This window comes from Podarcis bocagei, assembly GCF_964188305.1.
Source record: "Podarcis bocagei genome assembly, chromosome: 3".
Lineage (NCBI taxonomy): Eukaryota > Metazoa > Chordata > Lepidosauria > Squamata > Lacertidae > Podarcis > Podarcis bocagei.
In genome coordinates this window covers 19,474,805-19,498,512 of record NC_138127.1, presented here as the reverse complement: position 1 = coordinate 19,498,512, position 23,708 = coordinate 19,474,805, and the positions used below count along the sequence as shown (strand labels likewise).

General features: G+C 43.9%; 1 protein-coding gene across 3 annotated transcripts in view; it reads left to right on the top strand.

Annotated features, from left to right (window-relative positions):
- Positions 1 to 23,708, top strand: part of KHDRBS2 (KH RNA binding domain containing, signal transduction associated 2) — a 432,530-nt gene that overhangs the window by 277,211 nt on the left and 131,611 nt on the right. For all 3 annotated transcript variants that reach the window (XM_081187087.1, XM_081187085.1, XM_081187086.1), the window contains exon 5: positions 23,028 to 23,155. In XM_081187087.1, the coding sequence (XP_081043213.1) occupies positions 23,028 to 23,155 (128 nt within the window). The remainder of the gene's footprint in view (positions 1 to 23,027; positions 23,156 to 23,708) is intronic.

The following is a 23,708-nucleotide window of genomic DNA, read 5'->3' as shown; positions in this document are numbered from 1 at the left end:
CCAGTCATGGCCGACTCTGGGGTTGCAGCGCTCATCTCGCTTTACTGGCCCAAGGGAGCCAGTGTACAGCTTCCGGGTCATGTGGCCAGCATTACTAAGCCGCTTCTGGCGAATCAGAGCAGTGCATGGAAACGCCATTTACCTTCCCACCAGAGCGGTACCTATTTATCTACTTGCACTTTGACGTGCTTTCGAACTGCTAGGTTGGCAGGAGCAGGGACCGAGCAACGGGAGCTCACCCTGTCGCGGGGATTCGAACCACCGACCTTCTGATCGGCAAGTCCTAGGCTCTGTGGTTTAACCCACAGCGCCACCCGCGCCTCGATATATGATGTATGGGGTATTAATTAGCCTCTGCAGCAGGAGAAAACAAGCCTGCTCCATCTTCCATGTGACAGCCCTTTAGATAGTTGAATCATAGAATCATAGAGTTGGAATAGACCACAAGGGCCATCGAGTCCAACCCCCTGCCAAGCAGGAAACACCATCAGAGTACTCCTGACATATGGTTGTCAAGCCTCTGCTTAAAGACCTCCAAAGAAGGAGACTCCACCACACTCCTTGGCAGCAAATTCCACTGTCGAACAGCTCTTACTGTCAGGAAGTTCTTCCTAATGTTTAGGTGGAATCTTCTTTCTTGTAGTTTGGATCCATTGCTCCGTGTCCGCTTCTCTGGAGCAGTAGAAAACAACCTTTCTCCCTCCTCTATACGACATCCTTTTATATATTTGAACATGGCTATCATATCACCCCTTAACCTCCTCTCCTCCAGGCTAAACATGCCCAGCTCCCTTAGCCGTTCCTCATAAGGCATCGTTTCCAGGCCTTTGACCATTTTGGTTGCCCTCCTCTGGACACGTTCCAGTTTGTCAGTGTCCTTCTTGAACTGTGGTGCCCAGAACTGGACACAGTACTCCAGGTGAGGTCTGACCAGAGCAGAATACAGTGGCACTATTACTTCCCTTGATCTAGATGCTATACTCCTATTGATGCAGCCCAGAATTGCATTGGCTTTTTTAGCTGCCGCGGCTCATGTCAAGTTTGTGGTCAACCAAGACTCCTAGATCCTTTTCACATGTTCTGCTCTCAAGCCAGGTGTCCCCCATCTTGTATTTGTGCCTCTCATTTTTTTTTGCCCAAGTGCAATACTTTACATTTTTCCCTGTTAAAGTTCATCTTGTTTGTTTTGGCCCAGTTCTCTAATCTGTCAAGGTCGTTTTGAAGTGTGATCCTGACCTCTGGGGTATTAGCCACCCCTCCCAGTTTGGTGTCATCTGCAAATTTGATCAGGATGCCCTTGAGTCCATCATCCAAGTCGTTGATAAAGATGTTGAATAAGACCAGGCCCAAGACAGAACCCTGTGGCAGCCCACTAGTCACTCTGAAGTTTCCTATCAAATCTCCTCACGGCCTCCTCTTTACCATACCCAATTCCATCAACCGTTCCTCATAAGGCTTGGTTTCCAGACCCTTGGTCATCATCATGGTTGCCCTCCTCTACACATGTTGCAGCTTGTCAATGTTCTTCCTAAATTGTGGTGCCCAGTACTGGACACCCTACAGTACTATATTATTTTAAAGTAGTTCCTTTTTTAATTTTGGTATAATTTATTTATTATTTGTATTGAAATTGTACTTATATTATTGTCAACAAATTCTGAAAATGTACTGTATTATGTTGATAAGAACTCTTCTTTTTTTAAGGGAGTGTGGAGAATTCACTGTGAGGGTTGGTTCTATCTTATATCTCTCAGTGTCAATAGATTGTTTAAAGGAATCCAATACCTGGTGATTTTTCTGTCTACAGAGGAAAGTAAACTTAAGCCTATGGACTTGCATCCTATGTCAAACTGTGTATCTGTAAAAAGCTAGATAACTAAAACCATCAAACCAACAGGGCCCATCACATATTATATCCCCTCAGACAGCAAATCTTCACTAGATTCCCCATCATTCAGTCCACTGCCATTGTGCATTGGGAAGGAGTGAATTGTATTATTGATGTGTTCATAAATCTAATAACTTTAGTTTATTCCCAAATCTCTGATTTATTATGATTATAATATTATTATAGTTCACTGAGGAGTTACCCATTTAGAGATGGATGCTTGTTTAGTATTTATTGCCTCAAGATGGTTCTCCCTTCTCCCTCTAACCTTTGTTTTTGAGATGTGCAGCCCAATCCCATGCAAATTTACCCAGTTGTTAGGCCCTCTGTGCTCAATAGGATTTACTCCCAACTCTCTCTGTGTGTGTGCGCGCGCGCATGTGTGTGTACATGAATTTGCATTTAAATAATACTTTTAGAGTGCAGTTCTAGTTTACCCTTACACATTTTTATACATAATTTAATACATTTTTGAGTTAAGAACTGCATCACTACATGTGGAGAAGTGTGAAAGGATTGCAAATTATAACTACATTCCAGTTTCGTCAGTTTCTGTTAGAATTCACAGAGAACTGATTTCTCTAGCTTCCTTAAGTAACTGTTTTGGTGCAAATTTCTCTGAAAATACACGTTTTACATTTTTTGCATAGTATACACATTATTGCAAGCAGTTTTCATGCATTTTTGTGCAAACTTTCCCCTAATGCTTTTTGCAGTTATATTTGACATGGTATTTGGTTGAAGCAATGCATTGCACAATTCAGAAAAGTGTTGAATGTCAAAGGATATCTGCATTTCACTTTGTGTGTTGTTTTGGGAAGCGTGAAGCAGATAGGTTCACACTAAAATGTGAACCCTGAACATAATTTTTCCCACATCTGTACCTTCTGCCCACTACTTCTGCTTCCATCTCCAGCTGTGAGGGATTGGATAGCCTTTCCCAGTTGGAGGAGCACCAGCAGTAGTCAGCTAGAGGGGAAAGGCAAGATTGAAGGGCTCAGTCATCTGACAGTCCAGGTTTGAAGGTGGTCTTAGAGTGAAGAATGTGCTCTGAGCTCCCTATATCTCTTATGTTTATCTCCATGCTAAGAAATAAATCTGAGAAGCTAAATATATAATCAAGACCAGTGCTTTTTTGAAAAGGAACAATGCCTTAGATGTAGGATGTATTGTAGAAAATCAATAGGGCACTGCACCACTCAGGTATAAGAGTTAGTGGTGGTTTTGTAAGGAAGCAAAGTGAATTATTTGCATACCATTCACTTGTTTGGCAGCTATTCATTTCAGGTGATAAATTTGAAGAGATGTCACAAATTGAAGCATCCACTGAAGAGGCTTTAGAATAAATTGATAGATTAGACAGTGGTAAGCCTTCAGGGTTAGGTTGCATTTACTCAAGAGTTCTGAAGGAACATTAATGTTAAATTCCAAAGCCACTGCTCTGGTTTTGTCTTGGCATTAATGATGACCTCTAGAGGGATGAGGAAAGCAATTGTAGTCCAGGTTGGCTAAAGTACCAAGCAATTTGGAAGAACAATTATGCAATGTACGGAGAAGAATCAAGCTTTCGTCTCTAAAGAAAGAGAGCGAGAACTGTCAAAGCAAGTGGGCAGAGAGGGCTTTAGGGACGGAATAATACAAAGTTGAGAACATTTGCCCTTCCCAACCCTAGAGAACTCCAGATGTTGATTTATTACAACTGTTTTACAAATCTGGCAGAGGGAAGACATGGCTAAGTCTGGTTAGCTGAGCTCTGGAACACCAAGGAGTCATCTTCTGGTACTAAGGTTGCAACATGTCAAGTCCAGAGCATATAGATGAGCTTGCTGTAAGTGATGGGTCATCCCCAGTCAATCAAGGAATTTAAACATACATTGCAAATTACAGATTTTTAATGGTGTCACTGGGCTGTCAACACAGACGTGGTTAAAAATTGGGTTCACATTGTAGCCCTCTTCAGGTGTAAGAAGAGGGTATACCCATGTTTAGAGGCAACAGGGTTATGGCTGAAGTGGCCTCAGGTTCTCAAGAACATAAATCGGGGAAAACATCAAATAAATAAATATGTTGTTGTTGTTTAGTCATTTAGTCATTTAGTCGTGTCCGACTCTTCGTGACCCCATGGACCAGAGCATGCCAGGCACTTCTGTCTTCCACTGCCTCCCGCAATTTAGTCAAACTCATGCTGGTAGCTTCGAGAACACTGTCCAACCATCTCATCCTCTGTCGTCCCCTTCTGCTTGTGCCCTCCATCTTTCCCAACATCAGGGTCTTTTCCAGGGAGACTTCTCTTCTCATGAGGTGGCCAAAGTATTGGAGTCTCAGCTTCAGGATCTGTCCTTCTAGTGAGCACTCAGGGCTGATTTCCTTAAGAATGGATAGGTTTGATCTTCTTGCAGTCCATGGGACTCTCAGGAGTCTCCTCCAGCACCATAATTCAAAAGCATCAATTCTTCGGCGATCAGCCTTCTTTATGGTCCAGCTCTCACTTCCATACATCACTACTGGGAAAACCATAGCTTTAACTATACGGACCTTTGTTGGCCTTTTTGCAAATTCAGATATGCAGTAGCAGTATTCGTACGAAGTTTATTGGGAAATCATTGGAAGACTTTATGGTAGGCAATTTCCTTCTTCTACTGAGAAGAGTACATTTGTGATTGTAAAGATAGCATTTTATCCAATTTAGCAAGCCTGTTTGATCTACAATTAAATAATGAATTAAAAAACCTTTTTGTGATGATTTTGTGAACTTTCCTGACAGAGTGCCAAAACAATGGAAAGAAAACAAGAGTGAATTATTACTTAATGCTAAAGGTGATATGATAAACACGTTTTTATTCGCTGCAGGTTAAATGGTGCATTTAAAAAACGTCTGTAAATACCGTAGCTCTGCCAAGGTCACTTTATGGCTACTGCCCAAAAAACACAGGCAGCATAGAAGTGCCCAGTCATTTACACTGCATTTGAACTGTAGTAATTTGCCCTTTGAAAGCTTCCAAGTATCTGTTTTCTGTAAAGCTAATATATTTTTAACATGGGGGTGACTGAGTATTCAAGTTGTTAGGATAGGGAGCAATAATCAATACTAGCCTCATTTATCATATCAGAACGAACCTTTGCAATGTAGAAATGACTCTGCAATTGTAGGCTGCTGAATTATTTTTCAAAAATCATGTTTATTGTGTTTGCATCTGAACTTTTGTCCAGTGAGCTTTTCGCTCTTTCTCCCCCTTTTATCCTTGCAAGTGAAGTACATATGTTAGGCTAAGCGACAGTGATTGGTCCAAGGTCACCCGGTGAGCTTCATGGCTGAGTGGGGATTTGAACTCTGGGCTTCTAGTTCCCAGTCCATCATTCTAACCATAACACCACATATAACTCTGAAATGTTTCCCCACTGAAACTTTGGGGATTCAGCTACGGCTAGATTTCCACATTGATTTGCTGTTAGGCCATGGAAACCTCCCCATGGCACTTGTAACAAGCTGAAGTGCCATTCATTTTTAGCCTCCTGACTCCAACCACGCAAGGAGCCAGGCACTACTATCTCCTCCTCCGCTTCATTGTATGCCCAACTGGTTCCAGGAGTATAACCTTGCGTAGGAATGAGCAGTATGCAATATGGTTAGTGCTTGGTAGAGGAAATATGGCACCACATAGTAAGTGGTCATGATACTGTCTCTTAAGGCGTCATTATCCAGGGTTACAACTTTTAAATTTTCCTGTATGAGAGCTTCGAAATAATCCTATTACCTCTAGAAAGATGAGTTATTCAGTGAGAATAGGTACCCTCATATACAACCACACCAGAATGTACACTGTCATATACAAGCCTACCAAGAACATATTTATATATTTCATAAAACTCACATAGCTCTTGATTGTAAAAAACTAAACAAAACCACCCTGCAACCTGAAAGCGGTTACCAATATACATGATTCTCCTTCCCACAAAATGCAACCATCATATTTATTCATTTATACTGCTTGATTGTAGGAAAAAACTCAAAGTGGTCTGCTGAAGACCAAAGGTGCGTTTCAGTTCAGTCAGCACTCATATGTAGCTTTCCCATTTCTTGACAAGCACATTGTCTGTGTACACATGCAGAATAGCAGAACGAGTCTGGACCCCAGGAATCTTCCTCCAACACTTGTTTTTCTTTCCGTTTCTCCTCACCAAAGCATGGAAGTTGTATGAAGCAAGGCTGTTATGAAATGTGGTCTAGCTGTAAAGAGGTGAGATATATTTGCCTTATCTTACTCAGCATCCCATGAAGAAACTTTGCACCCAACAAGAGCCACAGCAATGGCAACAGCAACTGCAATGGGAGGGATGGTACTTTTCTTCCCTTGTAAAGACATAGATGTTTCCTGAGACAGACACAAAAAGGCTGTTCAGTGGCAGCTATGCAGATTACTATTCTATCCGTGGGCAGAATATATATATATTTGTTTTAATTTATAAAATCAATAAAAATGTCACTACAGTTTACAGCAATTTATAGAATCGGGATGCCAGACTAAAATATCAGAAGTTTGGAATTGTATCCTCTATGTAACATACACTGCCTGTGCCCCAAGCACCATTTACTTTTATGCTAGCTAATCAATGATATTCTAGGAAAGATTTTCTGTACAGTTGATGTTTGACTGAAGAGCCGAATCAATATCTTTGCTTTATAGTTTTACAGTATGCTGCTATACAGTCACACCTCATGTTACGGACACTTCAGGTTACGTGTTTTCGGGTTACGGACTGTGGGAAACCTGGAAGTACCAGAATGGGTTACTTCCGGGTTTCGCCACATGCGCAGAAGTGCTAAATCGCGCTTTATGCATGTGCAGAAGCACCGGATCGCGCCTGTGCAAACACAGCGCTTCAGGATGTGAACTCTGCGGGTTGCAGACGTGCCTCTGTCACAGATTACGTCCGTAACCCGAGGTTCCACTGTATATGCCTCCTCAAATCTCAGCTCTTTTGTGCTCAAAAGGATTGACTTACAGGTCACTGGGTATTGCAGCCTAAGTCCAGTTACTGGCTGGTAACTTAGGAAGTTTGTTTTTATAATAATAATAATAATAATAATAATAATAATAATAATAATAATAATAATAATTAATAATAATAACCGATCTCAGTGATCACGGGTAGGAGGAGGAGTTACGCTAAGACCAGACCATGTCATTACAGAGGAGGCAGGTTTAGTCGTTGTCTGAGGACTATCCCTGCCTCCGGGTCTGGTCCTGACCGGATGGATACTAGAATCAGCAAGGGATACCCACATGACCTGAAGGTGCTGCTGTGCAATGCCAGGTCAATGATTCATAAGACCACTGCCATCCATGACTTGATCATGGATGGAGGATTTGACCAGGCATGTGTAACAGAGACTTGGTTGGATGAAGCAGATGGGCCTGTTCTTGCCGCTGCTTGTCCACCAGGTTTCTCTTACGCACAGCAACCCAGGTCACGTGGGCGGGGAGGGGGGATTGCAGTGATTTTTAGGAAGTCATTAGTTTGCACCAGGCGTCCTATTGGGAAGACCCAGTTTTCTGAGTGCATGTTCTGGAAGTTGGGCAATAGGGGCAGTACAGGATTCCTTTTGGTGTACCGACCTCCCCGCTGCACCAAGGATTCCCTGCCCGAGCTGCTTCAGGTCGTGGCGGATGTTCTCCTGGAGACACCTAGCTTGGTTGTCCTAGGGGATTTTAACATCCATGCCGACACGACCTTAAAAGGGGCCGCTCGGGACTTCGTGGAAAGCATGGCCTCCATGGGGCTGTCCCTGAATAAGTCTGGCCCAACCCATAGCCGTGGACATGCCTTGGACCTGGTGTTTACCTCTATGGATGTTGGTGATCTGACACTAAGTAAAAGCGAAACGAAAGAAGTGCCATGGTCAGATCACTTCCTGGTGCAACTGGACTTCTCTGCGACCCATCCCCTCTGCAGGGAGGTGGGACCAATTCGGATGGTCCGCCCCCGCCACTTAATGGATCCAAATGGTTTCCAGAGAGTGGTAGGGGATGCTTTATCCCATGTTGATGGCCTTTCAGCTGATTCCCTGGTGGCCCGCTGGAATGTGGAGTTAACCAGGGCTATTGACTGTTTGGCTCCGAAGCGCCCTCTCCGATTGCATGGAGCCCGGACAGCCCCGTGGTTTTCCACGGATCTGAGGGCAATGAAACAATCGTTGAGACGGCTAGAGCGCCGGTGGCGGATAACTCATTCCGAATCTGACCGGACACAGGTTAGAGCTCAACGTCGAGCCTACCAAGTGGCGATAGCGACGGCGAAGAAGAATTTCTTCACCGCCTCTATTGCATCTGCAGAAAACAGCAGCAGGAGACTTTTTCAGGTGGTTCACAATTTAGCGGAACCACCTGAAACATCGGGGCCCAGTACGGGCCACATGTTCTCCTGCAATGATTTTGCAAAGTTTTTTGCAGATAAAATCGCTCAGATTCGGGAAGAAGTAGACTCCACCGTGGGAGCAGGGCCGGGGCGGGAGAGTGCTAGAGTTCTGTCTAGTCAAGTTGAGTGGGATCAATTCCAATCTGTTACCTCCGAGGATGTGGACAGGCTGCTTGGACGAGTGAAACCAACCACTTGTCTCCTGGATCCTTGCCCATCCTGGCTTATAAAAGCTAGCCGGGAAGGACTGGGCGATGGGCTCTGCGGGGTGGTGAATGCTTCCCTCCGTGAGGGAGCCTTCCCAGACCCGCTGAAAGAGGCGGTTATTAAACCGCTTCTTAAAAAACCATCTTTAGATGTGGCCATGATGGCCAACTATCGCCCAGTCTCAAATCTTCCATTCCTGGGCAAGGTGATTGAGCGAGCGGTTGCCGAACAACTCCAGGCACGCCTGGAAGAAGCGGACCATTTGGATCCCTTCCAGTCGGGATTCAGGCCTCATCATGGGACTGAAACTGCCTTGGTCGCACTGGTTGATGATCTCCGGCGGGCTAGGGACAAAGGTGAGAGCTGTTTCCTAGTTCTGCTGGATCTCTCAGCGGCGTTCGATACCATCAACCATAGCATCCTTCTGGACCGCCTTGAGGGGCTGGGAGCTGGGGGCACCGTTATACAGTGGTTCCGCTCCTTCCTCCTGGGCCGTGTTCAGAAAGTGGTGTGGGGGATGAGTGTTCAGACCCCTGGGCTCTCACTTGTGGGGTGCCTCAGGGTTCTCTCCTCTCCCCCATGCTTTTCAACATCTACATGCGGCCGCTGGGAGAGATCATCAGGAGGTTTGGGCTGGGTGTTCATCAGTATGCGGATGATACCCAGCTCTACCTCTCTTTTAAATCAGAACAAGTGAAGGCGGTGAAGGTCCTGTGTGAGTGTCTGGAGGCGGTTGGAGGATTGATGGCGGCTAACAGATTGAGGTTGAATCCTGACAAGACAGAAGTACTGTTTTTGGGGGACAGGAGGCGGGCAGGTGTGGAGGATTCCCTGGTCCTGAATGGGGTAACTGTGCCAGTTGGAAGGACCAGGTGTGAGTCATTTTGGACTCACAGCTGTCCATGGAGGCACAGGTCAAATCTGTGTCCAGGGCAGCTGTTTACCAGCTCCATCTGGTACGTAGGCTGAGACCCTATCTGCCTGCGGACTGTCTCGCCAGAGTGGTGCATGCTCTGGTTATCTCCCGCTTGGACTACTGCAATGCACTCTACGTGGGGCTACCTTTGAAGGTGACTCGGAAACTACAACTAATCCAGAATGCGGCAGCTAGACTGGTGACTGGGAGCGGCCGCCGAGACCATATAACACCGGTCTTGAAAGACCTGCATTGGCTCCCAGTACATTTCCGAGCACAATTCAAAGTGTTGGTGCTGACCTTTAAAGCCCTAAATGGCCTCGGTCCAGTATACCTGAAGGAGCGTCTCCACCCCCATCATTCTGCCCGGACGCTGAGGTCCAGCGCCGAGGGCCTTCTGGCGGTTCCCTCATTGCGAGAAGCAAAGCTACAGGGAACCAGGCAGAGGGCCTTCTCGGTAGTGGCGCCCGCCCTGTGGAACGCGCTTCCAGCAGATGTCAAAGCGATAAACAACTACCTGACATTCAGGAGACATCTTAAGGCAGCCCTGTTCAGGGAAGTTTTTAACGTGTGATATTTTATTGTATTTTTGGTTTTGATGGAAGCCGCCCAGATGGGCGGGGTATAAATAATAAATTATTATTATTATTATTATTATTATTATTATTATTATTATTATTATTATTATTATTATTATATAATAATAATAATAATAATAATAATAATAATAATAATAATAATAATAATAATAATAATAATAATAATAATAGAAAACTGATGAAAACAAATGAAGTATTCCATGGAGAAACTGCTTATCTTGAGTAGTCATGGCTCTGAAATTCCCTTCATCTGAATTTTAGAATACTGAATTACCTGGGCTTGTTTCTGAAGTAGAACCAATGCATCAGGAATTATCCATTGCTCCTTTTTTAATTTCCAAATGTTGGAGAAACACACAATGATGAAACTTTATGTTCATTTATGTCTTCTTTTTCTCTGTTACTGATGAAACACTTTAAAAGTAACTGGGTATGCACTATTACTTCGTGATTCTTGTTCTGCAGTGTTTTACTGATGCGTTTGTCTGAATTGGTAAAGCATGATAAACAAGCAAATTTGATATGACTCTACAAGAACTATCAATATTCTCTTTATGAGGTGTTTTAAATGTGCACATCAGTAGAATACTGCAGAAGAATTGTGAGGCAATCCTACAGATGATCACATCCAAGGTGCTTTTCTGCAATATTTTATCAATGCAGACTAGTATACATCAGGGATAGAGAGTTTGGGGAGGGGGGCTGAAAGCTGTGACAAATTGTACATACAGTAGTACCATTCTGAACTGCTCCTCTGCTAAAGCTACCAAAGTGCAAACACTCTTGATTGTTGCTATTAACTCTGTGTGGAGCTACCCTGCGACCAGATCTGGAGACTCCAGCTGTTGATGTGGACAGAATTTCATTAGCACATAGCTTCAGCACTATACACTATTGGGCCAGGTTAAAAGTTCTTGCATTGATTATTCAGTGCCCTTAACAACTTGGATTTGGGATTCTTCAGGAACCACCTGATACCTTAGATCCCTGCTCTCCCATATATCTGATCACTGTGGTCTTCAGGGGAGTCACTGTTAGTGGCGCACCAGGAGCTGTGCATCCAGTATCATAGGCCAAATTTTATGGAACGCCTTTCCAGTTGAGGTCAGACAGACCCCCTCCCAGTTGAGCTTCCAGCAAATGCTGAAGACTTTTTAAATTCTTTTTTAACTGAATTATTTGTTTATTGTTTTAACTCATTATTTTCTTGTAGGAAGTCTCTAGAGACAACTGTAATTAAGCAGTATAGAAAACTGTCAAAATAATAAATAAATTATTCAGCCTATGAAAGTTTACACCTAAATGGATTGCCTTGAGGACATAGGTTCAGTCTCTTTATAGTCATACGGAGCAACAATGTTAATTTCTGATAATCAGCAAGTTACTGTTGCAGTTGTGGTCCAAAAATTAGCATTTTGTAAGTATAGCTGGAAAAACTTTTAATATAGAAGTGCATTTATAAAGATATATAAAAAAATGTGCTGCTGTGACTCTTAACTTTCTTCTAAAGAAATCATCTGGCATTTAAGTTTGCCTAAAGGCATCGAAGTTTAAAGGCTTCTGTAGCACCTTGAACTCCTCGAACTAATTTATCTTTCACTACCCATGACGCTCTAAGAAAAATGAATTTTGTATTATTCAAGCTATAGCAACTTAAGCAGAGGGACAGCACTGCATCTCCCCCCTTCCTCCAAAAGGGATGTGTTTTCTGCTTTTTTATTATGTTGAAAGGTTTATTTCGTGCTCTGGAATTTTTAGAGGCTTTGATAGCTATCTAACATTTGGCACTCTCTTTATAAGCAATCTTTTATTTAAACATTGGGCCTACTTGATTTGTTGAAGCAAGTAGCTGGGAGGGAACTGCTGAACTTCACGAAGCTATAAAGTTATTTCTTCAGGGCTGAAAATGCACACCTTACCCAAATTTGGAAACAAGGATTCACACATTGGCTGGAATTTAATGTCACACTAATGCAGTAGTTTAATCAGTACTAACATTCTTGCTTGCCAGATGGAATTATTTCTCCTCTCTGCCACACTGTTCTGACTCCCCCTAGTCTTTATTGGGGTGGCACATGGAAGGAAAAAGCAGCAAAATGCCCTATTACGCTAGTGGAATGTGTTGCTGTGGCTCCAGGTTCTTAAAAACTTCTTGAGAATAGCATCTTAAATATAAATAATGTAGGTTATCTACATTTACACCTACTAAACTAACTTACTATAAGTGTTTCAACAGTTGGCTGCCTTAATCCAGGAAATTCATTACCCAACATCTGTTTTAGGAGACAGTTTGCAATATCCAAAAGGGTGCCCATGCCATAGTTTCCATCAGAGTAATATATTAAATTTTCCACATCAGCACTTGCTGTTAAATGGCTTAGCAATTTAGATCACAGCGCTATACAGTATACAAGAGGGGGAGATAGACTGGAACAAAGCAGCAAGTTCCCTCATAAAACAGTTAAATTAGTAGACCAATTGTCATCAAAGCACGATGAATGCATTACTTATTCATGAACAAAGGATTTTTCCCTGGTGTATTTCTTCATTTTTTGGAATACTAACTCATCTCATTTGTCCATTCCTCTCCCCTTACCCTAAACTGCATCCCAATTTGTGTACATATAAGGCTACTGATAGATTGCAGAAACTAGAATATGTTTCCATCAATATTCTGATGGAAGCCAGCAGTTTCTCTCCTATTCATCTAATTTTGATCCTACATGTGGGTAGCCTGATTCTATGAGTTGTTTACTCAAAAGTAGGCCCCATTTAATTAAATGCTATTTATTCTGCAGGAAGTGCACAAAATAGTGCTTGTGGTGGCTTGGAGCTCGAACAACAATCACAATCTAGAGAAGTGGCATTTCCATTTTTTTTAATGAATCCTATTTAATTTATCCATCATAAGATACCATCTGGACAGAACAGGTTATAAAACTATTTTTCATTACACACACACACACACACACACACACACACACACACACACACTTACACACACTAGAATTAGACTTTCTGGCTGTCAGTACAATGCAGCAGTGTTCAGAAACAGAATGCAGTAAGCCCTCTTTAGCTATTAGGGAGTGAGACCTCCCCCCCTCCCCCTGCTGGTGTATTGGAAACTTCAGCACCCTCCACCCTACCCTCCACCCCCAGCCGATGATGCCAGACATATTTAATTGAGCACATTGAAAGAGAAAAATGACATCTATATTTGGCTAGCCTTGTCCGTGGCACACTGACAGATTTCCCTCAGCTGTCATTTAACCTCAGAAGGAGGTATTCATGATCATGGTTTATGCCTCTCTGCACTCTGCCAGTAGACATTTCTGGGCTTCTGTTACCTGGAAGACATTCTCATTCAGCCTGCAAACTGCCTAGAGATAATGGGCACGTATTGTTGCCTTTCTTGCACATTTTAGATTTATTGTGCTGCCAACAATAAACAAAATAAAAACGAGACACTGGTTTTCCTTAAGATGTACAGCAAAGAGGGCTCTATTTATTGCACTGGGATGTCACCTGGTTGTAGACTGGCTGGAATCAACACACAACAACTGCCCTCCACTCTCGGGTACTCATTTAGATATATTGTGGTCATAGGATAGCTATCTTCAAATGTTTGAAAGGCTGTCACATCAATTATGGACCAGATTTGTTTTCTCTTGCTCTAGAAGTTAGGGCCAGACCCAAATGTGTTTAGATTAAAATTTTTGTGATACCTTCTCAAAAGTGATTCATTTTGATCTCAACCCCCCCCCCTTCAGTCCTTTTTTGAGGTTTAGGGAGATTATACTATTCAGCTGTCAACTGTGTTGTTTCAACTTACGGGTGGTTTCCTTTTTAATAGTGTATTTGTTATTCTGATTTTTATTTGTAATATTTTGTGATGCTTGTAAGCCGCTTAGAGATTTATCTCTAAAAAGTCAAGTGGTATATAAGTTATCTATATTCTAAGTACCGTATTTTTCGCCCCATAAGACGCACCGGCCCATAAGACGCACCTAGATTTTAGGGGGGGAAATGAAGGAAAAAAATTTTATTTCCCCCCCAGGTGCGCTGCGCTACACCAGGAGCTTGGGGCGTGCGGAGCTCAGTGCACCCCAAGCTTCTGCGTGCCGGCAAGGTCTCCGCTAGCGTGGGAGAGCCGGCGCCTCTCCCAGGGCTAGCGGACCCCTGCGCTAATCCAGAAGCTTGGGGCGTGCTGAGGTCAGCGCGCCCCAAGCTTCTGCATGCCGGCAAGCAGTCCGCTGCCGCCCCAAGCCTTGCGCACCCGGCGGGACCTCCTGCCGGGTGCGGGAGGCTTGGGGCGGCAGCGGACTGCTTGCCGGCATGCAGAAGCTTGGGGCGCGCTGACCTCAGCACGCCCCAAGCTTCTAGGTGCGCGCAAGCAGTCCGCTGCCGCCCCAAGCCTTGCGCACCCTGCCTTCAGGGCGCCCGACGCTCCGAGAAGCAGGCTGCTATCCGCAGCCTAGGCAACCCTGTGGGACCTCCCACAGGGCTGCCTGGGCTGCGGAATGGTTCCCGAAGCGTCGGGCGCTCTGCCTTCAGGGCGCTCGACGCTGCGAGAAGCAGGCTGCTATCCGCAGCCTAGGCAGCCCTGTGGGACCTCCCACAGGGCTGCCTGGGCTGCGGAATGGTTCCCGAAGCGTCGGGCGCTCTGCCTTCAGGGCGCTCGACGCTGCGAGAAGCAGGCTGCTATCCGCAGCCTAGGCAACCCTGTGGGACCTCCCACAGGGCTGCCTGGGCTGCGGAATGGTTCCCGAAGCGTCGGGCGCTCTGCCTTCAGGGCGCTCGACGCTGCGAGAAGCAGGCTGCTATCCGCAGCCTAGGCAACCCTGTGGGACCTCCCACAGGGCTGCCTGGGCTGCGGAATGGTTCCCGAAGCGTCGGGCGCTCTGCCTTCAGGGCGCTCGACGCTGCGAGAAGCAGGCTGCTATCCGCAGCCTAGGCAACCCTGTGGGACCTCCCACAGGGCTGCCTGGGCTGCGGAATGGTTCCCGAAGCGTCGGGCGCTCTGCCTTCAGGGCGCTCGACGCTGCGAGAAGCAGGCTGCTATCCGCAGCCTAGGCAACCCTGTGGGACCTCCCACAGGGCTGCCTGGGCTGCGGAATGGTTCCCGAAGCGTCGGGCGCTCTGCCTTCAGGGCGCTCGACGCTGCGAGAAGCAGGCTGCTATCCGCAGCCTAGGCAACCCTGTGTGACCTCCCACAGGGCTGCCTGGGCGGCGGATATCTTCCTGAAGCCTGGAGAGCGAGAGGGGTCGGTGCGCACCGACCCCTCTCGCTCTTCAAGCTTCAGCGAAAGCCTGCATTCGCCCCATAAGACGCACCCAGATTTTCCCATCATTTTTGGAGGGGAAAAAGTGCGTCTTATGGGGCGAAAAATACGGTAGACAAATAGGAAGAACTTTCTGAATGTACGAGCTGTTTGACAGTGGAACAGACTGCTTTCAAAGGTGCTGAACTATCCTTTGTTAGAAGATTTAAGCAGAGTTGGGTTATCATCTATCGGTATGCTGTAGCAGTCAGTTTCCTCCGCCAGCAGGAAGTTGGACTAGATCAGTGTTTTTCAACCTTTTTTGGGCAAAGGGACACTTGTTTCATGAAAAAAATCACAAGGCACACCACCATTAGAAAATGTTAAAAAAATTAACTCTGTGCGTATATTGACTATATATAAAGTACGGTAATTCTCTTGAATAGGAATCAAATAAACACAAAGAAAGCATTTTATAATTACTTTATTATGAAATAGTAAGTAAACAGAAATATGAAAAATTATAAAATACTTTATTCAGTGCGCAACCTGGGCCTGTTTGGCTGAACACAAAGCTGATATTCTGGCTGAAATCGAAGAAAGACACACACGTAGCTCTTCGTCAACAGCTCTCAGTCTCTCTCTGTATTTAGTTTTCATAGCAATCATGCTTGAAAAGTTCATCTCACACAGATATGTAGTGGAAAATGGGAGCAGTGTCAAAATAGCTTTGTTTGCCAGAAGGGGGAACTCCTTGGCAGTATCCAACCAAAAACTGTCCAAAGGTAGATCAGCAAATCTTAGCTTGAAACCACAATTTTGTCTCAGTTCAGTTATTTCCTCCTGCTCCTGTAAAGTCATGTCCTTTCCACCAACTGATGCTGAGCTATAAGGGTCCCTAACCCAGTCAAGGCATTCAGTGGAGACTGAAGAGAAATAAAATGACAACTTCTCCGGTCCTCCTGGTGACTCGAGTCACAACGTCTTCTTCTCTCCACTGCTGCGCACACTGTGCTCGGGCGGGAAGGAAGTCGGAAGATGATGTCCTACTGTGATAGGTCCAGGCTGGAGTCTGGACCAATCACAGCCCGGACATCAGAAAAGTGGAGGGTGTCCCCCTGAGGAGCGCCAATCGGCACCCCTGCTGGCCGAGGGTGGGGTCAACCCCCCCATACCCAGGACACAGTCCGGCGCCCGCCTAGTGGGCGAAAATTTGAATTATTATTTTTTAATCTTTCGAATTTTTCTATTTTTCCCACGGCACACCAGGCAACATCTCGCGGCACACTAGTGTGCCGCGGAACAGTGGTTGAAAAACACTGGACTAGATAACTAACTCTGATTCTACTATGAGACTGCTCCTCCTCCTCCTCACCGCTAACTGAGTTTGTCAGCAGTGGCACTGTTGCCTATAGGAAGTGGTGGTCTTACAGTTCCCGCCACTTCACTGAGCCATTCCATCCAGACTTCTTTAGCTCTACAAACACATAAATGAACATATTTACAGTATGAACACCAGACTCTGCCTTGTACTGAGTAAGACCATTTGTCCACCTATCTCAGTATACTGCACACTGACTAACAGCAGATCTCTGGATGCGCCCCATCTGCCCCTCACGTCTCCTTACAGCACATGCAGAAAACACCTTTTTGACCATTGGACCCACTATTATTCTTGTCCACTCAATCCACCAGACCCAGTCTTCACATAAAAGAGGAAGTTCTTAACTCACTGAGGCTTTGAGACCCATTGGCTACCGTCGCCTAGTTTATTCAGCCTGCCAGTCGAAGCCGTTTCTCAGAATGTGCGGTTGTCACATGCTGACAGCTTCTAGGAGCCACAGGTGAGAACTGAGTGCGGGGGGACAGGGGACGGGACCAAAGCTGGACAAACTACCCCAGGAGAAGCATGAAATGTCCTCCACCAGAGGTAATACACCTCCCCATACTCCCCAAACATCCCTGGTATCTGGGTACTTACCATTTTATACTATAAACCCTCTGTAGCTATTAAAATTGCAGCACCTGGAATTTTAACTTATCACTATAGCACTGATTCAGAATGGCCCTATTGATCTCTATGGTGAAAGAAATGACTACAAGTAGGTAAACACACAAACACACACACCGGTCAAAAAAAAAAAAAGTAACAGGATGGTGCATTCTTACAAACTTTTCATTGCTTGTTCTAGTTAGATTGTCTTAACTGTTTGAAATGTGAAAATGAAGTTCAGTTTTGTCAAGTCATTTATTCTTCACCAGCATGAATGCGAAGTTCATTCATTTTGCGGCTACTACATGAGAGACTATTGAGCTTAACATTGCAACAGACAATAATTCATACTTAAGCAGTGGATTTGAATGAAGGAAATTAAGATTTTCATATGTGCAGTGACTAGTGAAGTGTCCGTTTTCAAACACACACACCCATACATGCATGTAAATACACTTACCTTATTTTACCTTAACCTTATTCCTCTACCTTACTTGGGAGTAAACTCAACTGAACACAGCAGGACTTCATTCTGAGTATTCGTGCGTAGGATTGATATCATATATTATATCCATAATTTTAAAACAGTTTTCAGCAGAATAACTGTTTCATTTTAAGGAGAATGTACAGTGGTACCTCTGGTTATGAATGCATCTGGTTACGAACGCTTCAGGTTACGAGCTCCGCTAACCCGGAAGTAACTGCTCCTGGTTGCAAACTTTGCCCAGCAGGAGGCCCCATTAGCAAAAGCGCACCTCAGGATACGAACAGTTTCAGCTTAAGAATGGACCTCCGGAACGAATTAAGTTCATAACCAGAGGTAGCACTGTGTATGTTAATAAAAACCTATTCACATGTAGAGATACTTTCAAATGTCTTCTCCAAATTTCCATCTGTACTTCATAATATATTGTCCATGTTACAGAGCGGCATCTATGCATTTGCCTCTCTGCCATTCCTCTGGTTTGGATAGCCATACTTTAGGAATAACAGTGTGTATGCACAACTTGTTCTTGCCAGAGCTTTCCATCTCTGCAATTTATTCTCATGAATCTTTTTTGCTTCCAGCTATGCTTATGTGCAAGTTCATTGTGTGCATGAAACTCCAGAACTGGATGTGATAATGAGCATGGCTCTCTCAATGTTTCAGTTAGAATCTAAAGTTTAGATAACAGAGAGCATAAATGCGCATGAGTAGGAAGTTAAGTGAGGCTCTAAACATAGCTGTCCACTTATGCTTATGTATGCTTTTCATTATCTAAATGGAATATTGAGCTGCTTGTGTGCATGATCATAATCTCAAAAAACAACACCCACACAGTGTTTAGCATTAAAGCATCAAGGTTTGCATTGTCCCAGACCTCTCTCTCTTTTTTCCATTGGGAGGTTTCAATGAAACTTGAAAATGTTACCATTATAAAAACTGAGGGCAGGGGGAGGAAGAAGGGTTCTAGCCTCAACCTTTTGATGATTCACAAAACCTCCAATCAATGCAATTGCATTGAACTGTACATTCCAGAATGTTTCCCTTTCAAAGCAATACACTACAGGTAAATAACACCAGTGTTTTAATGCAAATTCTGATAAGATGTTTATCTGCACGGTATCGCTTTCAAGAGGAGATGCACTTGAACTTGCATTTCAAATCTGACATGCATTCAGCTGAATCACAGCAAAGAACAGACTTGCTTAGATCCCTTCTCTGTGCCTTGAGCTTTGAAAATGTGGATGATGCCACTCAGCCACTTACAATTTCAGAGATACTTTCAATTTAAAATTTTAAAAACGGTGCACTTACAGCAGGGCCTTTTTTGATGACATAGTCACCAGCACCTACAATTGTATATGGGGCAGTTTATAGCAAAATAAAACAATTAAAAGCAACCAAAGTAAAACATCCACCACAAGCAATAGGAAAAAAGGAGCAGGAAAAGTATTGAAACCCCAACAGCACAAAGGGAACAGTATGTGGAACTAGCAGAATGTGAAGCCCATTTCTACTACTGAATGTCTACTTTCCATTTTATATTTTGTCGCTATCCCAATTGCAAGCAGGACCCTTATAAAGTCACAGAGAGCTCTGTTGCTGTTTTTTCTATACTTTTTGTACAGAATAGCTGTATATGCATGTTTCTTAAGGTCCAGGGGCTCTGCAAGAGATCAGGTTTCAAAGCACTGAAGATCTATGAATTTTCATGTTCACTTAGCTTTGCAGTGCAGGATTTTAAAAAAATAAATAAATTGCATTTTTAAAAAACCCTATGTGGCTCTACTTAAACCAACAAAGCAGAGCTGTTCGAAACTTCACAGGCAACATTCTACTATGCAGCATTGTAACGTAAGGCTGATTTTGGCGGCTTATGGCCCACAAAAATGGCTTGTAAGGGCTGGCACAGGGCAGCGGAAACTGTGAAGTGACAGAGTTTTTAGAAAATGTACACTAATACAAACCACTGGATCATCTCTTAAGGTAAGAAAGTGCAAGGGACAGCCTCCTCCAAAGAGGAAAGTGAATCCATTTTACTTAGTTAGCAAAGAAACCTTGAACCTAATTGCCTGCACACCTCTGTCATGTGGCACTTTAAAGACTAACAGGTGGGGGGGGGGGGTTGAGCATTATAAGCTATTCTCACAGACACCCTCTCTCTGTGTATTTTCCTTTCTATGCGTGAGAATACAAGGGAGCGACCAGTTGTTGTTTTTCTGGGAGTACTCAAGGGTATTAAGTACCAGCACACCCTTTTTGGTTGTTGAAAAGTGTGGCACTTACTGTAACAACTTCATGGTGAGTACCGGCACCTATTTTTATAGGAAAAAAACTGGGAGCAACTGTACAGTGGTACCTCAGGTTACAGACGCTTCAGGTTACAGACTCTGCTAACCCAGAAATAGTACCTCAGGTTAAGAACTTTACCTCAGGATGAGAACAGAAATCGTGCGGTGGCAGCGGGAGGCCCCATTAGCTAAAGTGGTACCTCAGGTTAAGAACAGTTTCAGGTTAAGAATGGACCTTCGGAATGAATTAAGTTTTTTGCCCGAGGTACCACTGTACGTATATAAAACCTTACCCAAGAATGGGCAAGTCTGGAGGAAACCCATGGAAAGAGTTTAGGAGCGTCGACTGCTGTAAAGTGCAGCCATGCAAACTGTGCTGTCTACTTCTTTCTACCCAGCGAACTAACTACTGTTCGTTAACTTGAACCGTCCATAATTGATCGCTTTGAGGACGTAGCTTAACACATTAGAGAAAGAAGCTTGTTTTTGAGCTTGTGCAAACAACCCAGTGTTTGCTCATACCAAATTCTATGGCACATTTTTCTGTCTTCATTGCTATTCCTGTGTAGCTTCCATCTGACTTGCAATCTCTGTGTTATTGGAAGTCTTAGGAGCACCGCATCCAGCTCCAGTGCAAGGCTCTGCATTCAGCTGCCTTCAGAAATGCAGCTCCATCTCTAGTATGACTCGTAATAGTTATGAAAGATTCATTTAATGTTGCCTTCCAGATTAATGAAAGAGTTGGAGTGAGCTTTGTAATCTAAAATTGCAGACTTCAGGTTTAGAAGATTGCAGTTTCATTACATGCCAAATAGAGCACATATGATAAATGTTTACAATTATAAAAATGAAATATTTCAACTCCATAACTACACACACACACACACTCTTTTTCTCTTTCTCTGTTTGCATACAGTTGTCTATCTTTGTTATTCCAGAAATACCAAGTTTCTCAATGACACCTCTACGTCTGTAGACTGAGAGAAGCCTATTGTCAGCTGTACTTCTTGATTTCTGTGGTACTTCATTTTGTTCCCTCGCAGCATTGGATATCTCCATGCCAGCTCTTCATCAGATTCCCCATTTCATAGGACAGAAGATTTGTTTACTGCAGCTATAGGCAGGAATGGGAACTAATGTGAAGGCATTTCTCTTTGATAAGCAAAATCTGCAGGCCAGCTCTTAGTTTGATATTAGAATTAAACCTCTCCTAATTATGAAGAACAAATAACATGGGATGCAACCCATGGGGAATGATAGCTCAAAGGAAGAATTCTGTGTGCAGAAACATCACATATAAGCTAAAAAGCCCTTTGGGATGCCTTTCTAGTAGCATGCCTTGGGGCTCAATACATCAGAGAATATTCCCCTGTCTTTTTGTGATTACGGCAAAATGAAACCACTTTGATATACATTTTTCTCCTTTTTTATAACTGTGTAGGTAGTGCTATTACAAATCTATAGCAAACTGTCACTGTAAGCCACAGTGCTGTGTAAACAAATGACTGTGGTGCTTTTTTTCTTAATGCAACAAAGGTGTCGCTTTTGAAACCAGACTGGTCTTTCTGCCACTGGAGCATTCTCTATTTTTGCTTTCTTTGTCATTACTTAGAGGTTGCAAAGAGGAATTTTACTCCTTCCTTTTTTTGGGAAGGCTTAATTAATCTGGTGTGCTGTTTTCCTACCTGAAAGCCACCAAATGCATTAGAGTCTTTACAGTACAGCAGCAGACATAAGAGAGTGGTGCTAATGCACATTTTTTTAAAATGACTGCTGTAGAATTACTACACATTTTCTCTGGTGGGCATCTTATGTAATTCTCTTATCAGATTCAGAAGAAATGTTGGTTCAGTTTTCTGCTTACTGGTTCAGAAGAAGTACACAGAGTGCTCTGGAATTAGTGCACTGAGATTTTATTTGGAAGGCTGTGTCTCATGCGACTTCACTGTGTAATATTTTCCAAATTAATGCAGTTTTTAAGGCTTGAAGGCGGAAACTCCCATTTTGAAGACATTTGTGGCTCTGTGATGAAGACGATTATTTGACAACACAAATGGTCAAAGATCAGTAGGTTCATTGCTACTAAAATATCCTGTTAGTTCTTTCACAGTATAGATTAGGCTTTCTCCTAGGTCCAAGTAACAGCTTCGTAAAGGAGTGTTCTAAAGGAGAAGGGGAGGCATAGGATCATACGTACTGACACTACGTCCACTACCAGCCTTTGCACATAGAAGCAGTGGCGTAGCGTGGGGGGTGCAGGGGGGGCCGGCCGCACCGGGCGCAACATCTGGGGGTTAGGGTTAGGGGGCGCAAATCCACGGGTTAGGGGGCGCAAATTACTTGCCTTGCCCCGGGTGCTGACAACCCACGCTACGCCACTGCATAGAAGTTCCTATTTACACTGAGGCATATGTGCATACTCTAAATGTGTATAAGCTCCTTGGTATGATCCATACTCTCCATTTTTGTACACTCCACTTTTGTAGGATGTTGATTGCACAAAGGATTGATTACTTGGATTTGGGTGTATACTTGGCAATCATGACCTTGAACATGTGGAGGTCAAAGGTAGAATCAGTGAATACAGTTCCATCCTATTCTCCATGGATTGTTTGTCCGCAGACAGCTTCCGGGTCATGTGGCCAGCATGACTAAGCCGCTTCTGGTGAACCAGAGCAGTGCACGGAAACGCTGTTTACCTTCCCGCCAGAGCGGTTCCTATTTATCTACTTGCACTTTGACATGCTTTCGAACTGCTAGGTTGGCAGGAGCAGGGACCAAGCAACGGGAGCTCACCCCGTCGCAGGGATTCAAACCGCCGACCTTTTGATCAGCAAGTCCTAGGCTCTGTGGTTTAACCCACAGCGCCACCCGTGTCCCTCCCATATATATGTATGTCTAATTATTTTGAAATCAAAAGTGACTCAAGTTATACAGATGACAGGATGTTCTTCTGCCTACTCTTTTCCAGGACTATAATGATGAAATCCGTCAAGAGCAATTAAGAGAATTATCATATCTAAATGGTTCAGAAGAGTCAGCTCGTGGACGAGCAATGCGGGGAAGAGGGATCCGGGTTCCTCCTGCAGCCCCTTCAAGGTCAGTTGCGTTTGCTCTTCTTTACAACCACGTTAACAGGTAAACAGTAGCTGCGACTCTAGGTACAGATGGTGTTATTTAAATCGACCACAATTTGGATAAGCTGCAGAATCTCAGACTTGGGGACCAAATTGATCTTCATGGGCCACATATCCTTAAGTGCTTCTGCCTGTCTGGAATGTGTTCTGGAACACATATTGCCTCTTGCTTACTTCAAGGAGGGTGGAGGTTTTTCCATGGCTTTTGCATGGCTGGAATGTAGCCTCCCCTGCAAAGGTAAGATTCATGTCCATTCTTTTGCCCACTTTTACATCTGGCACCACACATCACTAGTATATGTTGCTGTAAGGTTGCCCACAAGGAAATGCAAAGTTCCCTACACCTCAGTCAGAAAGATTGACAGGAAAAAAATATGGGAGTTTTCTTTCTATGTTTTCTTTCAAACAAACCTTCTCACTGAACTTCTAACTGCCATTGAAATATAAGGGAATTTAAAATAGGTTTGAGAGTGAACTAATGACTGCTGTGACTAAATTCCAGACCAATATGCAAG